This window comes from Protopterus annectens, chromosome 5.part0 (genome assembly GCF_019279795.1).
Source record: "Protopterus annectens isolate FY-2018-M chromosome 5.part0, PAN1.0, whole genome shotgun sequence".
NCBI classification, from domain to species: Eukaryota; Metazoa; Chordata; order Ceratodontiformes; family Protopteridae; genus Protopterus; species Protopterus annectens.
Genome location: NC_056735.1, coordinates 1,488,336,543 through 1,488,355,245, shown reverse-complemented (window position 1 = coordinate 1,488,355,245; position 18,703 = coordinate 1,488,336,543). Strand labels below are relative to the sequence as shown.

The 18,703-nt window shown below is 42.3% G+C and overlaps 1 protein-coding gene across 1 annotated transcript in view; it reads left to right on the top strand.

The window, feature by feature from the left end:
* The window catches only part of NARS2 (asparaginyl-tRNA synthetase 2, mitochondrial), a 1,353,496-nt gene that overhangs the window by 535,462 nt on the left and 799,331 nt on the right, over positions 1–18,703 (top strand). The window contains exon 5 of the mRNA XM_044072015.1: positions 4,375–4,478. Within this exon, the coding sequence (XP_043927950.1) occupies positions 4,375–4,478 (104 nt within the window). The remainder of the gene's footprint in view (positions 1–4,374; positions 4,479–18,703) is intronic.

The window sequence follows — 18,703 nt, the reverse complement described above, 5'->3', positions numbered from 1 at the left end:
ACACCTATGACAATTGGAAAGGTCACAGAAATACCTCACTAAGAGGATTACCAGCCTCAAACAGATGCCATACGCAGACTGTCTCAAAAAACTCCAGCTCTAATCCATTGCATATCGCCTACTCAGAGGCAATCTCTGCCTAACATACAAAGCTATGTCAAACCCAGAGATGTTGGACATGCTACCCTTAAAGAAATCCCAGTCTCTCCAAACCACACGCTCCAGGGACCTAAACCTTGTCACCACAATAAACAGAACATGCCGGAGGGATAGATTCCTGTCCCAGAGACTTCCCATACTCTGGAACAAACTACCCATTCATGTCAAGCAAAGCTCCTCATTGGCCCTCTTTAAGAAAAACCTTGACGACTGGATGGGAAGTAGAAAATTCACCCCAGAGATCACTTCTGCAGCACTGCTTGACAGGGGCACAGGAAAATAATTTACTTTTGTGGCGAAAGCCAGGGAACCTTTTTGGCTAGGCTTATATAGGCCCCAGGGCCGATAGCCTAGTACCTGCCTATGAACATCTTATAGTCTACATTTAAAAGTGAAATGGGTCTGAATGATGAACACTTTGTAGGATCCTTATCTTGTTTTAAAAAAGGTGATATAAGGGAATATTTCCATGATGGGGGGACTTCAACAGTTGTTTTTATTTCTCTATAGGCCTTATCTAGTATTTTAACTGATTCATCTGGTAGTATTTTCTATAGTTCTGATATAACAGCATCTAAGCCTTGAGCTTTATTATTTTTTTTACTTGTTTTTTTTTTTATTTCTGTTAAAGTGAATGGTCTATCAGATTGTTTTTACTTGTTCGCTCGTAATTGTATTATTTATATTTTCCCTTAGAAAAGTTTTGACTATATTATCATTATCTAGGTAATTTGTATTATTTATATTTTCATAAAATATTTGAAAGCTCTCAAGAATACCTTTAATATCTGTTTTTTTCTTTTTTATTATGTATACATGTGTAGTTTTTTGATATATTTATTCATTTTATTTTATCTAAGAGCAAGTTTAAAGGGTTAACTGAATATGCCTGATATATAAGGTTTTCCAGGATTGTTGAAACTTTGATTTAGAAATTCAGCATATTTTATATTTAGGTTTTTAATCATTTTCACAAATTTTAAAAGCTGTAACTCACTTCACTGTCTCAAAGGTGAAACAGAGTTGAGTTTCTTGGCATCCATACTTGTAATTCATTTCACACTGCAGCCCACCCAACAAACACATAAAAGTGTACCAGTGTGAAGTATCTAATGTATTTTAATTCTGCTGGTCGATTAAAGGTGCACTTAACTTCTGGCCACAGTTAATTTTCAGAATTAAGTGTATTACAGTATTAAAATCTGTAAAAGTACTTTGTGCTAAAGCTCAGTATAACAAAAGGATTATGATCAAATTTCTCCAGTCATAACTTCTGGTTATGCGTTCCCAATATGAGCTTTGCTTTTGATATAAACGTCTTGACATCCATTTTGAGAACACATACTACACCTGGGTTATGGTCACAGACCCAACTGTAATCTTCTCTATCCTTTTATCCTTAACAGTCTCAATGCTTGTGGATGGCCACTTTTAAGTGTGATAAGGTCCTTCACTATGTTACCTCCATTACTTAACACCAGTTTAGTCTTTCTGTTATAATGACGTCACCCTGCCAATATACAGCTGTTTTTCTTTTAACGGAAAAGCATTTGCTAAGCCATATTCTTGTCTATATTCCCTTAGCATACTGCTGTAGTTGTACTGAACGTATACTTAGCTGCATTAATCATGTACTGTGGTATATATGACAGCATTAACAATGTACTGTGATGGTTTAAGACAGTCAGGTTTCCTTTTAACAAGCCTAATTGGTTTATGCAGTAGTTGATAAAAATATGTTTGGCTATATGTTGCATTTTTCCTTTTGAGATTTTAACTGCAGGATCTTTGAATCACTTGTAGCTTGTTTAGGAAAACCTTCCTCCCATTCTTGGCTTCTCTTATTACCCCGTAGAACTCCAAGTAGGTGTTGGGGATAAGAGTAATATTTATCTTCAGCACCATGGAACAGATCTTATTAGTCAAACTCTGCATAGAGACCCTGTATTCTCCCTAATTGTGCATTTGTGTTTTCGTCTTTCTGCATCTTTAGTGATGTAAACATGCTATGTCTGTGTTTTGGCACATGTGCATAGTTTTCCATATTCCTGCTGTACATCAGGTATATTGAGACACATTGTAAGCCTCTCTACTCTGGACCAGTAATCAAAGAGCCTCAATCCTTACCACTGACACCAGTGAGAGACAGCCACTATGAACAGAAATAGATTTGTACAGTATTTTTCAGATGCAGCTCTCTGCATCAAGTAAAGTTTCCTCCAGGAGCACACAGGGAACACGCTCCAGACCTGGGACTAGACTCCCAGTCTCTCCAGATCCCAAATAAGAGCATTGTGTTCCAATTCCAAGTAGCTGACACACTCACACCTAGGTATTTGATTTTCACATGTGCGCACACACACACACACACACACACACACGCTCACACACACACTCTCACACTCCTTGGAAAGGCTAGCACAGATTTACTAGCCGTACCCATTCTGCCCAAACTATAAGGTAACCACAGTGCCACCAGTCTGCCATTCTAAGGCTCTTACACATAGCTCTCAACCTTCCATCTCCAAAATGAGGAACACTGGCCCTTATAATGTGGAACAAATGGGCAAAATGTGGAACACATACTAACGGCTTACTAACAGCTTAAACTAGGAAGGTCATAGGATGGTTTAAATATGCTCCTTTTACTTATAAAAAAGATCTTTTAATGAATTATTATGATTCATTTCTGTTTACCATGAATATCAGTTAAAAATGTCCTAATGCTGAATGTGTGACAGACCCTTTCAATGTGGAACTTTGAGGAACATGAACTTTTTAAGACCGCAAATGAGGTACATTCCTCATAATGAGGTACGCTTGAGAAGTATGCTCTTACAAAGGTGTCCAATTATACTGAGTAAAATCAATACTAATATAAATGGTAGAGTGTAACCAGAACAGCAAGGCTTTTAAGAGTGGCCAAGGCATCATTAAAATAAGCACAGGTACTCTCAAGATGTTAAAAGTATTTTCTAAAAGACCAGTCACAATGAAGTGTATAGACATATTTAATAATTAATAAAATAGAAAGCATGAGAATACTAAACATCTAAGTACAATAAGCGCCAAAGTTTCAGTCACAGGAGAAATAAAAATAACACCATTGGACAGGTTCACACAGATGCAGAAAAGCAATACTTAACTAATCTCACTGTATTTAATGATTGTCTAAAGAATAACTGTTCCCGAGTTAACTTAATTAATACAGCAAGGTAAGATGAGATATTAAGATGCTTACTTCCACAAGACAAGGTGATCAGCTTCAAAACTAAACTGAACTGAACTAACTCACCTGACTGCGATAACTGACATAGATCTTTTACATCGGGTTCTGAAGAAAACAAAACAAACTGCTGAGAGAGTTCCATCCTCTCAGTGCTGGTTATAGAATGACATCACATTTGATCACCTGATTCTGTTACAATACATACCCAGCACTTTGCTAAGATCTGTTGCTGTATCTGAAAGCCACAGAAAAACTTAAAAAACTTCCACCCCCTCCCCTCCAGAATTCTCCATCCAAACACATATATCTAATCGGCCACAACAACACAGTTGATACATTTTCAACACAAGCATCGGTGCAAATCAGTGTGATAGTCAAACAATGCAAAACTCTCTACAAAATTCCAGACAACTATGCTGGCATATGTTATGCATACATTGCCCTATTCTCCTTTGTACAGATGGCAATACCTCACGTCCTCACCATAGAAACCCATCACACAAACCATCTGCTAGATGCCCTACCATTTCCTTTTTAGCCAACACTTGGCTCTATATCTTAACTCTATTTAGTAGCAGTATTGATAATCTCCAGCCACTATAACTGTGAGCGAGTCTTCAAATTATTTCTTAAAAGTAGGCACACTGAGTTCTGTTCTTGAGAATTGCTTTGGAAAGATCATAATGAAATGGTAAGAGAAACGTTATGAATGGCTGTATGAGGGACAAATTAAGAATCAGAACATTTTTGTACATTTTTCATTTTGTTTTGTTTTTTGATGTTCTTGGCAGCTGTTGGAATATATAATTGTTTATAGTTTAACTATATAACAGTCTTGTTTTTAGCAGAGTGAAGCCATTCACTTGCTTGACAGAGCATTCTACAACTGTACTGAAATACAAGCCTTATTTTAATAACTTTTGCCAGTGTTTTGTTAATTAAGTTCTTTGCTTTCACATCTGAATTCTTTGATTTACATTTTCTAGCCTGCAAATAAGGAGAGATGTGAACAGAAAGAAACCAACCATTTCTTCAACATTCCAGCATTTCTAACCGTCTCAGGACAGCTGCATCTGGAAGTAATGACAGGGTAGGGTTCAAGTCTTGTTTATTTATTTATTTATTTTTTTGCAGTGACCGTTGTCTTAGGAAAGTACAGTTTTACATTTTGAAGCATTCATCTACATTACAGAGACATGTGTCTGACTTGTCATTGTATGCTGCTGTTACATTTAAGCCATTTTTCCCAAATGGAGTATAAGTCATTAAGCAGTTTGCACAGCAGTGACGAACCTCTGTAGTATTTTAAGTACTGGACACAGTATTTTTCAGGGCCTTTAGCTTGCTTGGTCGGTGCTCCAAATGGACAAACAAAACACACAATATTTAAGTTTTCTTATGGGATAGAAGGCATTTTCAAACTATTTTGTTAAACGTCACTGTGAGTTTTAACATTCACAAGATCAGCAAATGTTAGTTGATGGTTATTATAGATATTGCCTGCCTTAGTGGCTAACTGTTCAGTACCAAAGAGAAACACTTCTGAAGGCTTAGGAAGAGAAAGAAAGCATGTGTCAGTTGCTCACATTTGTTCACCTCCGTACTTCATGAAACTCTGTACTGTCCTTTTACCCAAAGTAAGACATCTTCCTTGTTTTACATACCTTCTTTAATGCCACACTCATGCTCTTAAAAGTGGGGGCATGTGCTGCCACACTTTGGTGTAAACATGCAGACATATGGTTTCTGGTAACTGTGAAAGACCTTGTAGAAGTGTTCATGTACTTCTGCCCTGTACTGTTGTGGTGCATGTGGACTTCCATTTAGGTTGTCCATGAATAACGAGCAAGCCAGTAAGTTCCTACCTACTGAAAACTTATCTAGGGTCGACTCAGAATTTACTTTCACCCATGCAAGTATTCTTATTTGGTTTAAATTGCTAGAGTTTTTGAATTTGCAGCTTATTCTGTAAGGCTGTGTTATGTCTTCATCTGTGTAGTACAGTGAAATTAGATCTTAAGCTGAAGTTCACAAAATAATTTAGTGTATTGTTTTTTATAATGTGTAGAGTTATCATTTCAATTAGACCTTAATCCTTAAGTGCATTATGTACCAGCCATAATTTTCTTCAAATCTAGTTGCCTTACCTTAAAATGATATGGTGAATTACATACATCATTTATATTTTTAGATACTGTCTCCATTAGGTTTTGAATTCTAGTTTTGTGAGAACCTTTATGAGTTGAGAAAAGCAGAGAATACCTTACAAATGGTTTTATATGTCAGTGTGTCCCCACATTATTATTTTTTTTCACGTGTAATAGAGATGGGAGATGAACAGATTGGTTTCTGATCAGGATGCAGCACAACCAACCCAATCAATGCAATGAGACGGATAGTTGAGAAGAAACTAGATATAAGGAAAGAGTCCAAATGGGCATTCTAAGACTTGTAGAAAGCATATGACAAGGTCTCAAGAAAGTTAATCTGGGCAGTGCTTCAATGTTTCGAAGTCTCCAGACGCATTGGTGGAAGGAATGCAGGTTATGTACATGGAACCAAAGACACAAATACAAACAGTGATCAGACTCGCAGAGGGGTTCACATTGGGAGTGGTTATGCATCAGGGTTCAGCTTTGAGCCCCTTACTGTTCATGCTCGTGATGGACTGCATTAGCAAAGAGGTAGGAGTGGAGAGATTAACAATGCTGCTTTATTGCTGACAATGTGTTAACACAGCCATGCTAAGAATAAGAACTTCAGCAAATGGTAGGGGAATAAAACACAAAACTGACGGCACACATAATAAAACTGAGTACGGATAAGACAGCTGTAATGGAAGCAAATGGGTGAAATCAAAATAAGCAGACAGTTGAGATAGAAGGGAAAATAGTGAAAACAGGTTAATAGCTACAAGTACCTAGGAGAGGTGCTTGACGAGATGGGAAGTTTGAATGAGTAGATCAAAGCTAGAATTAGAAAAGGTGCAGCCAACTGGTACTGCATTTCAGGGATGTTGTTTGACAGAAGAATGCCAAAGAAGCTTAAAAATAAGATGTACAAAACAGCAGTGTGACCAGTACTACTGTATGGTACAGAAACCTGGGCAATGAAGGTAGATCAGTTGAAGAAGCTAGAGGTGATGAAGTTAAACTGCCTGAGACAGGTGGCAGGATGCACACTGTGGGACTCGCATAGAAATGTGAACATTAGTGCAGAAGCCCAAGTAACTCCACTTGCAGAGAATGTAAAAGAGAGCAGATTATATCGGTTCCATCACACATGCAAAAAAGCAGAAGACAATCTGCTGAAGAGGGTTTGGGACAGATACGGAGGCAAGAGGAAATGAGGGGATCTAGCAACAAGATGGATGGATTGTGTGAGACAAGACATGCAACAGTCAGGCATGACAGTAGAAGAAGGTAGGGGAGTGGCATTGAGTTGAGAGAGCTGGCAACAGCTGGCGTAATATCCAGTTAACACGATACCCCAACCCTAAGTAGAATATGGGAAGAAATGGAGGTTGCTGATGATAATGATTTCACATTAGATAGAAAATATGTTTGTACTTTGTACAGGTTAATGTAGAACAGCATCAGTTATTCATTATTTTTAATGGTAAATTATTTTTTGTCCTCCATAATTCATATTGTTAGGTCGTTGATGAAATAGTTTACATAGGGTTAGTTCTCCAGTTGTTCATTGATGAACATAAATTGAAAAAAAAATCTTTTAGGCTATTGCTGCAGAAGAGTATCTAAATACATCCGCAGTCTGCAGTATTTCAAATAATCTAATTTTAACACTCATCGACCTATAAGTGATTCAGATGTCAACATTAGTGGGAAGTGTTAGTAGAATATTAAACTGATCCTGAAATAGATAACTGAAGAATGCTTCTTGCAGTGATTTGTTTCAGAATAAAATCCTTTGATAGCTCCTAATTGCTCTGTGTTTTCCTAACCAAGGTGATACCCATGTACTAATAAATGGGGAAATCTCAGGTAATTAAAATGTTAATTATGACTTAATGATTTCTGCTATGTTTTCTGCTAACAGATCTCAACCAGTTTAGATGTTAATTATGACAGTGTGATCTCTGTCATCCTTTTTTGCTATAGGCACTTTTTTCCTTGAGTCGAAAACTACATTAGAAAATAATCATACACCCACTGAGTAACTGACCTGTTTGCAAAAGGATGTATGCGTATATGTAAGTGTCAGTGGAAGAGATCTATTAGTCCATTAGACCCATCCATTTGTTCTGCCTAACACTATGAAGTTACCCTTCCCCACACTTTTTTTCTACCTGTAGTAGGCATTTTTAAAAGTCCATTGTACATTTGTATTTCACTACTGCTCTACCACACCACCTTCTCTATGAAATAATAGTTTCCATGATATCCTTCTTCAGCCTTCTCAGATTATTCATCTAATTTCCTCCCTTCTCCTGAATCTTCATTTCCACACCCTTGTCTAGCTAGCAGTCTTTTTTGTGTTTGTACATTTAGAGGACTGGGAAACACACAACAAATCTGTAAGTGGTTGTTTTATTGGCCAGGGGGCATAGAAGTAGGTTGCCTGTGTTTTAAGTGCCTGCATAAATTCAGCTTGTTTGGGTGGTTTTTGGCTCATTCCCCAGAGCTCAGCAATTCTTGAAGTCCTCCCTTATGCCTGTGAAGTGATTTCCTTACATCCAGTGTTAGCAAAGAGATGGTTGGATTGTGGGAGAGAAGACCTGTGACAATCAGGCACGACAGTAGAAGAAGCTGTTTAAGTGACTGACTACTGATTTCTTCTTTTATGTGTGTGTGTATATGCATTTAAGGCTGAAGTTACTGCATCTCCTCAACCTGTCCTGCTGTTGTCTGATTGACTTAAAATCACCTTGTCTAGCTAGTTTAAGATTGTTGTATGATAGCATATACTCTCTTGAAATGTTTTTTGTATTTTTACATTAAGAAGTCTGGAATATCCCATCTAGTGACAGTAAGTGGTGGCTTGATCTCTCAGAGTCTGAAAACAAAAGAAAGCTGTAAGTGTAGTCATTTTATTAGCCACAGGGCTTAGAAGCCAGTTTTTTACATTTTATGTGCCTGTATACATTTGGTGTGTTTGCATGCCACTATACATCACACAGCGGTGGCTAGTAGTGCCCTATACAGACAGAGAGATCTAGAAACCAAATTTTCCTTATAAAACTACCTCTGAAAACTATAAAAAGTAATTCTGTGAGTGTAGGGCAACTGCTTGCTCCTTGGGTAGCATAGAGCAGCGAGTTTGTATGTTGAGGAGCACTGCCTAGTTTAATCTTTAGTCCCACAAACAACCTTAGTCAGTCCACTGTCAACCCCTTGTACACCATACCCCCGTAGCTCACCTAGTAAAGGACTTGATATCATGGATGTGCACTTTCCCAGTTACTACACAGTCAGTTTGAATAATGGGCATCTTGAGACAATGTAACAATGGTCTAATGTTCACTATATAGAGACTATGTCTCTGGAGACAAAAGTTGCGTACAGGCACTTTGAATAATGATCTGTTTGTCAAAAACATACACGCTACACCTGCCGCACATTGTATGCATCCCACAGACAGCTGTACATGTGCTGAGGAACATAAATGCAACCTTCCCAAATCCCTAAGATCTCCCTGATGTTCCACTTGAAAAAAGTATCCTCAGCAAACTCAAAAGCTTTCAACAGTAACAACACCTATACACTGCACATACAGGCACAACCATCAAGATCATAAGGCAAGACTGTATACTACCTAGGACTCTAGTCATGGGGACTCCATTGTATGACATACTGATGCCCCTCTCACCAGGCTGAACAAGGAGAAAATAACAGTCAGTTTATCAAAGGCCATCATCTGCCAAGTTAAACACATACTCAGGTCACTGCACTACAGGCACCAGTATGATTCAGTCATTGCCCGTGTAGGTGCAAATGACCTGAGACATACCTCCCTAGATTATTAAGAGAGAGAGACATAATAGATCTCTCAGACTATATGTCAACAACTGGTATGTGCCTTTTATTGAGCAGCATTCTACCGTCACCAAGGACGATGCCAGTATATAAAGAGAAAATTATTGACTTTAATAATTGGCTTTTTCTGTTGTCATTCTAGGGGGATACAGTATTTGTTAATGTGGGAGGACATTGTTAACAAACCATTTTGTTAGGATGGTCAGCACCTGCCCCCTACTACGGTGTCATATATTGGCTAAAATATTGTCCTCCCTCATAGAGCCTTTTTGTGACAATGCCAAATTGACAAAGCTGCCAGCATTGCAAAGTCTACCCAAGGAAATGTAAAGGTGTTAGGTGTTACTGCTTAGTGCCAGAAGCCTAAACAAGAAGCTCCACTCTTCCTCCAAGTTCTCAGTACGCTGGAGAATGGAGACATGCATTTACTGAGATATAGTTTAAAGCCACAGAGAGTACTCTGGCAGTGCAAGGTTTCAGTGCTTCCCCACATTTAGATCAGGAACTTCATAGGCAGGTCCTAAAGGTGGCGGTGTCTCAGTCTGCTTCAGTGGCAAACATACCTCTATGTTAGTTAAAGATGGCGTACTGGAGTTCCTCCATATCCAGATCACCTTTGACAAAATCCCATACCATATCCTAGCAAGCTACAGGTCACCCTCTATGTCCTGTGAAACCCATAGCTCATACTTAGACCTGTTGGAAACACTCACCATTCAACCATTTACCGTATTTATGGGGAACTTTAATTATCCCTTTATAAACTGAGAATCCTACACGACCCCAGATTTGCAGGTGCAGAGAGTCCTAGACATTGTAAACACAAACGGCCTGGACCCAGATAGTGCATGCAGCTAACAGAGGTACAGATAAATCACAAAGATGGGAGAATGCTACACACATACCCCCTTCAGTGTTGTGTCTTCTGTGGTAATGTCAGGCTACATAGTATTCTCCCTTGAATTAAAAATAAATTCTGTAATTTTAGTAAACACTTTCACAGTTAGGAACTACTCCAAGTCAAGCTACCTTTTATTAAGTAATAACCTGTCAAAAAACCCAAGCCCCTCCATACCCAGAGACCACAGCAGCCTAGGCAGAATTATTCACAGAAGCTCTATAAACCATGTCAGTCGTCGTATAGAGATGGCTGTGCCTAAGAGAAGCAAGCCCAAAAATAACTTAAAAAAGCAAACTACCCTGGTGGAATCCAAAAAATTGAAACTGGTTGTACAAAAAAAAAAGTCATGGCTAAAATTAGGATGTGCAACATCAAAAATGATTAAAAAAATGTTTTTCATCAAACTGAATAGACTACTAAGAGGACTAATTAAGTTAAAAAAAATCAAAATTTGAGATAAAGGTAGCATCCCATGCTAAGGACAACCATAAGGCATTCTTCAGCTATGTCCGAAACCTCAAAGGCAGCACACAATAGTGTACCAACTGTTGGTAATTGCAGCCATGTTCATGGAACTGGGAGATATAGCAAATCTTCTGGCTGACAAATTCATCTCCAACTTTACCCATCTCTCACCCCCAGCTGCCTACCCAGGAAATACCATCTAACATAACCCTTCCAGTTATCAGTAGGGAGCAGGTCTTAAAGGAGCTCTCTAAGGCTAAGAATACAGCTTTGATGGGCCCCAATAATATCCCATCATGCATCCTAAATAACCTGAAATATGACATGTAAGAGCCACTGGAATCACTATTCAACCATAGCCTCCAAACAGGCTTCATGTCATGCGAATGGAGGCACCCTGCACGAGGACAGATCAAGGGAACTACAGACTCTTTAGGCTGATTAGTTTCACAAGGAAAGCCAGGGAAATAATTGTCATAGAAATTATTAATAGTGATGTAAGAAACATACAGACACTGTACCCAACCCAGTTTGGTTTTGTCAAAGGCAGGTCTTGCCTACTGATCCTGGTGTACTTCTTTGAGAAAGTCACCAAGGCAATGGATGAAGACAAGGGTGCATACTGCCTACCTTGAACTAGCTAAGGCATTTGATAAAATACCCCATTCAGGCTTTGTAAACAAACTCATGGAACTAGATATAACCCCCTGTGTAACCCACTGGACAGTCATCTAGATCACAGATAGCACCCAGAAGGTTAAGAATAGGAGGCCAGCTGCACAAAGAGCCAGTCACCAGTGGAGTCCCCAGGGCTCTGTGTTTGGTCCATTCCTCCTTGGTATCTGTTTCTCTGAAGTCAATGTCAAGGGCCACTGTTTTGCCAAGTTTGCAGATGATTGCAAGCTGGGAACAGTCATAGAAACCCCATACGTTACTAACATTTTACTTTAAGGTCTAACACAGACAAATGGCAGGTGCAAATGCCATTACTTAAAACTCAGTGCCAAGAAATGCATAATAGTACCCTTTGGGAAGTCAGCCACACCAGGAAACTACCTCATAAATAAAACACCCATAAAAGTAGATACCGTAATCAGGGATTTACTTGTTCAATCTAAGACATTCATTCTGTGTCACTCAACGTATAAGTAAGAACATGCCATCTAGGTCCAGAGAAGTCCTCATGACAGTATGCTCAGTCCTCATCTGACCCATCCTGGAGTATAATTCTCTATTTGGTATGTACTTCACCAGGCACATGCAATAACTGGAGCATCCACAGAGTTTCCGCAAAAAAAAAGAATTCAAGGTGTAAATACAATGCCCTATGCAAATTACCTCAAAGCTCTATCTCTATACTCTGTTTCCTAAAAACTATTAGAAGTGATTTATGCCTGGCATACAAGGCATCCTTAGACCCCACCCTGATGGATCTTTCGCATATGTGCAAAATAAACAGCATCAGAACTACTAGGTTCATGGATTTAAACCTTGCTTGCAATTTAAGTAGGATATCTTGGAGGGTTAGGTGTGTATCTCAGAAAATTCTCATTCTCTGAAATAGGCTTTCCATTCGTGTGGTGCTCAACCCTTCCCTAACCATATTCAAGTGTAACCTGGACAAATGGGTGGGAAATCAGAAATTCATCCCTGGTCTGACTTATAGACAGAGGCAGCAGTTAAAGCATGCCTTAATTAACATACACCCTTTAAAACAACCTCTAAGATGGAATAGCCCATGGGATTCATTTGGATTACATGGTTAGGATTATAAAGGCCCCAGTGGTCATTAGCCTATATGTACATATGAACATCACCTGCCAGGCACTAATGATGCTGTCAGTCAATGGGGCACAACCTCTTTGTGGGGAGGGCCACTACACAAATTCTTAATGCATCTGCAGACCACCTCAAAACATAGTAAGTCTTTATGAGTTAACAATAGGTACAGGTGACTGGCATTTTTACTTAAGATAGCAGTCATGAAATTGCCTGTTTTCTACATCAACTTTGCATTTAACTTTATTCTGGCTTGCAGCCATGACTTATTACAAACTCTTGCAGAAAGTTACTACTGTTTACAAACTCTAAGTTATAAACAGGAAAGAATAGTTACTTCCACAGCTAAAATTAGAGGTTTGCGCAACTGCAGTCAATTAGTTAAGTAAGCACATGCTGGGCTGGAAAGTTTGCATGACTGGAGTAAGGCATAGCATTTTATCACTTTTTTTTTTTTTTTAAATGTTTTGGTTACTCTCTGGGGGCTGGATGGCATTGCGTGGAGGGATGGATTTGGCCCCTGGGCCGGACGTTGTGCACCACTGCTATAAGTCCTTATCACTCTCTTCCCCTTTAACATCTGTCCGCCATTGTGTATATTCCTAATTCTGTAGTTTGCCTTTCTTCAAGTTCTGCATTCCCCAGTCTTCTTACAAACTTAATAACCCTCTTTTGTCCATGCTAATAACCATCTTTATGTCTTTGTTTTGCTATGTCTGCTATAAATAAACATGGTATTTTAGATGATAACACAATAGTGCCCTGCATAATGAGAGAACATCTTTAACCATAACTATGCAGCTAACATTCAGGTCTTAGCCTGGTATAGGTCCCCAACCATGTCTCAAGACTCAGACTCCACGTTCCTAAGCACCCTGGAGAATATTAGGGTCCAACCTAACACTCTCTTACTAGGAGACTTCAACTACCCTTCTATTAACTGGGAAAACTACTCATGTACCAATACACTTGCACAATGTTTCCTGGAGTTCATTAATGCCAATGCCCTGGACCAGCTCATACTTACTCCCACTAGAGGTAACAACATCCTTGATCTGGTCATTACTAACATGGGCAACCATTGCTCTACACCAATGGTCAGCTCCTCCCTGGTTAGATCCGACCACAAACTAATCACCTTGGAAATCCACATCCCTCCCACCCACCCCCCACCCTGCAAAGGTTACCACCATGAAAAACTTCTCCAAAGCTAACTTTGGGCTCCTAAAAACAGAGGTAGCTAACTTCACTACACCCATGCAACTGGAGAATAGTTGTATGACTGCCAAATCATACACCAATGCACGGTACGAACACATACACAAATGTATGGATCTCACCATACCCAGTAGAACCAAGACACTCTCCTCCAAAAAAAAAAAGAAGCCAATCTGGTGGTCCCCTGCCATAAACAAACTCTACAACAGAAGGAGGAAACTGATGTGGAATAAGGTGAAGTCCCAAGACTGGAAAAACTCCCTTATCAGCCTCAACAAAAAGTTGAGATCCCTCATCAAATTTTCTAAAGCTAGCTATGAAAACAGAATTGCAGCAGATAGTAAAGACAACCATAAGTCCTTCTATAGTTATGTTAAGAATCTCCACGGCAATACCCAGATTTGCTCTGAGATACTGCACGATAGTACCTCCTATACCGAGCCAACAGATATTGCCAGTATACTGGCCGATAGATTTAGTGCCTACTTTAACCCCCCCCCCCAAAGGACCAATCACAGTACCAGTAGATTGCCAGGTACCCAGTATTACTGCTGCACAGGTTAAAACAGCACTGTCCAAAGACAAAAATACAGCTTCTATAGGACCTGACAATATACCTGGCTGTGTTCTACATGAACTACAGAGTGTACTGGCACCTCAACAGTGTGCCCTGTTCAATCACAGCTTCACCTCTGGCTTTGTCCCCACTGAATGGCGCACTGCTACAGTCATCCCTCTCCACAAAGGAGGAGTGACTACAGACCCTGGGAACTATCGCCCCAATTAGCCTGACAAGCCTGATATGCAGAGCTATGGAATGCATCATCATGGACCTAATAAACAAGGATATAGGGAATCTCCAGACTCTGGATCCCACACAGTTTGGTTTTGTGAACGGTAGATCATGCCTGCTCAACTTGGTCGACTTCTTTGAGTCAGTCACCAGAGCTGTGGATGAAGGCAAGGTGGTTCATACAGCCTACCTTGATCTGGTTAAGGCTTTTGATGCAATTCCCCACTAAGGAATAATAGAAAAACTCACTGAGCTAGGCATCAACACCTGTATCACTAGGTGAGTTACAAACTGGCTCACAGATAGAACCCACAGTGTGAAAGTAGCGGACTCCAAATCAGACTGCCAACTAGTCATGAGTCGAGTCCCACAGGGTTTGGTCCTGGGTCCTCTCCTGTTTGGTATCTACTTCTCTGACGTCCAGACCAACACAAAGGGACTCTGGCTGACAACGTTCTCAGACTATTGCAAGTTGGGAGCTATTAACTCCCCAAGTGATGTTAACATCCTACAGAATGGCCTCACTGAGACCACCGACTGGTGTCAGAACCATGGCCTTAACCTCAATGCCAAAAAATGTGTTGTCATCCCCTTTTGGAAAACCCCAGTTCCCATGAATTACCACATTGATGGTAGTCCACTGAACACAGAAGGTGTTATGAGAGATCTGGGAACACAGGTCGACAGCAATCTCTCTTTTGATCACCACATTGCCACTGTGGTCAGAAAGTCCTTCTATGTGGTATATCTCATTACTAAGGGTTTTGCATCCAGGAAGAAAGAGGTCATGGTCTCCCTCTACTCTTCCCTCATTAGGCCAATCATCGAGTACAAAGCCCCATTTGGTATGTACCTCACTAGACACCTGCAACAACTGGAGAGGCTGCAAAAGTACCTCACAAAAAACTCCCAGCTATTCTCTGTCTCATATCGCCTACTTAGAGGCAATATTTGCTTGACTTAAAAAGCCATGTCTGACCCAGCTCTGTTAAAAATGCCACATCTAATGAAATCTCAATCCCTCCACACCACACACTCCAGAGACCTCAACCTCATTACCACAATTAACAGAGCATGCTGGAGGGACAGGTTTATAACCCAGAGACTGTCCAGGCTATGGAATAGACTTCCTATACATGTCAAGCAGAGCACCTCGCTGACTTGACCCTCTTGAAGAGAAATCTTGATGAGTGGATGGGAAACATAAAACTCACCCTGGGGATAACTCCAGTGGCTCTACTCGACAGAGGCACTGGGAACTAAGGTCGGGTGGCACTATGCCTGGGTAATCCTATGGCTGTCAACATACCGCGCCTGTTTAGAGAGGACCAGATGGATGGTACTCAGAGATTGATTGAACAATATGTCTTTCCAACTACAGATGATGCTTCTACTTCTCAGCATGTTGGTATTGGTACTGTGGCTGCAGGCAATGTGTATGATCGATTTATGGGACAGCGGAATTGCCATTGTTAAGCCCTTTCAAGGGGTGGGTTCTTCCAGTGCGACCCCTTTATCAGCAGAAATTGGAACATTTGATCTGAAGTAGGAGATTCATTTGTCTGCAACCTGTGGGTTATGGATCCGATATCGGATCCGAACCGGCATGGTTTACCAGCTATGGATCCAAGCTCTCAGCTCCTCCCCTCACCCATAATACCCTGCTCTACCCTCATGACCTCAGATCTCGTTTGCCGCGCATGGTGACCAGATTGTTTTTCCAGCTCTCCAGCTAAGTGATAGTTTAAGTGTTTAAATTGTAAAATTTAAATAATTTTTTGGTTGATTTGTGTGAAAGTGTAGGTTTCCCTTTTTGTATTATTACTTTTTTTAGTGTTTAATCTAAAATTTATATCCCTCCCCTCGCTGGTAGCGTAGTGTGTGTGTTGGGCCTGTGAGTGATTTTTGTTTTTTTAGTTACTTACCTTAGTTATAGTAACTGTTATTTGTTAGCTTGGGATGTCTGAGCAGCCCAAGTCTATTTTTTCTAAATGCTCCGAGTGTGGCCATAAGCTTTCCCCAGCTGATGGCCACACTCGGTGTGTTAGATGCCTGGGGGTTGAACACCTCACATCTGGATGTTCCATTTGTGCAGGGTTCAACCCCAGGGCATTGAAGGAGCGGAGGTCCAAGCTTGTTTTGGCGGGCCGTTTACCGCTGGACTCGGCTCCGACCTCCGCCCCTTCGGGGGTAACCGTCCCCACGGTTATTCCCTCTCCGGCTCCCCCTCCTCCTCCTGGGACTCAACCTCCCGCTTCTGGTTCGGAGGAGAGGGATGCTAGAAAAAGAGACCGGAGGGAGAAGCACCACAAGCGGCGGGCCGAGACCTCTGTTTCGGCCCCGCCAGCCAAGCGGGCTTCTCCCCCGGCTCCATTGTCGGCTGGATCTCCTCCTCCTCGGCTCCGGTCTCCAGTGTGTTTTTCACCGGGACCTGAGGAGGAGGAGACCCGATCTCCGTCGAGGCTATCGAGGAGGCACTCAAGGCCTACCTCGGTAGCCTCGCCGAGATCAACGCAGCCTATCGGATGCTGATCTGGACGGATGATGAGAAGGTTCATCCAGGCCCAGATGCAGATGGGAGTGCTCTTGCCTCCCCTGGGGAGCTCGACCCCCTTTTTCAAGCAGATTGCTCCTTCTCCGACCCGCTACCTGGGTTCGGAGCAGTTGAGCCGAGCAGCTTCGGGCGGGGTGGGTCGGCGCCGATAGTACTTGGTACCGGATCCGACCCTGCCCTCGAGTGCATCGGATCCGACCTCTCGGAGCCTGGATCCGAGCCTCGGATCCGGGGGGATCAGTGCTCCTTCGGCGCCGTCTGTGTCGGAGCGCACTGTCCCTTCGGATCCGAGCGCTTCGGCGCCGGCTCCGATCCACTCTTCGGATCCGAGGGGGAGCTGATTGTCGGATCCTTTGGTCGAGGTCGGCTCCCCTTCGGCCTTTGATGTAGTGGAGAGGGCCCTGTTGAGGGTCTCCGGACCCCCGGCACTTGTTTTGGCTCCGTCCCGCGCTCCCTCTGCACTGGGTCAGGCTTCCACCATCCGGCCCTTGGGACAGCCCGCTTCTGTGCCCCAAGCTGTTCCCCTGGAACAGGTTGCTGCTTGCGAGGAGTCCTCTGACAGCCCCCCAGAGGATGTTCCTCGAAAGCATACGTGCAAAAGGAGGCACATTGACTCCTCCGAGTCTCTCACGGAAAACACGGATTTGGAGGAAGGGGAAGGCTCCCCACGGTCACCCCCCGAGGATGTCTCATTTGGAGACATCATGGAAATGCTCCGTATAAGGGGGGGGTGGTCTGCCCCCAAGTCTTCCTCGGACGAGTCCGTGTTCTTGGAGGCATTTGAAACGGGCCTGTCTACCTCTTGGGTGTCCCCTCCTGCCGACCCCCTGGTGGACCTCATTACCACCAGGGCGTGGAAAGAACCGGACACCGTGGAGCCAATCCCTAAGAGGCCCGACAGGATCCTCAGCCCACTGTCTGACCGTGCCCATTGGAGTAAGGGGCCTCCGGTAGATGCCATGTTGACGGCGGCCACCAAGAGGGAACTTGCTCAGGAGAGTCCCTCAGTCCATCCCCCGAGCAAGGAGTCTCGGATGATGGACCGCTTGGGGAAGCGGATGTTTAGTTCAGCGACCTTCTCGGTAAGGGCGCTGAACTACCTGGCACACGTCATTAGGATGCAGCGAGATCTCATTAAAGAATACGCTGCATCTCCCCCAGAGTCCATGTCGGAGGAGGACAAAGTGCTGCACTCCACCCGCATGGCCACTCTTAGATCAGTTACCAATACCTCTATGCGGCTGCTCTCCCATGCTACGGAAGGCGCCGCTAGAGCCGCAGGGGCAGGTCTAGTCACTAGACGTCAGGCCTGGCTCCGTCATTGCGATTTTTCTGAGCCCTTCAAAGCGTCATTTGCGAACGCCCCCTTTGATGGTTCTGCCCTCTTTGGCAAAACCGTTCGCAACACTTTGACCCAGAGCGAGAAGGACGGGAAGACGCTGTCTGCTGTCGGAATCCGCTTCTCTGCACCCCAGAGGCCCTATTCTAGGAACCAAAAGGGTCAGAAGAAGATGTGGTTCCGGAAGTCGCAGCAATCCCAGCCTGCTCCGGACAACCAGTCCTTCAGTGGCAGAGGAGGACAGGGATGACGCCGCCCTAGAGGCAGAGG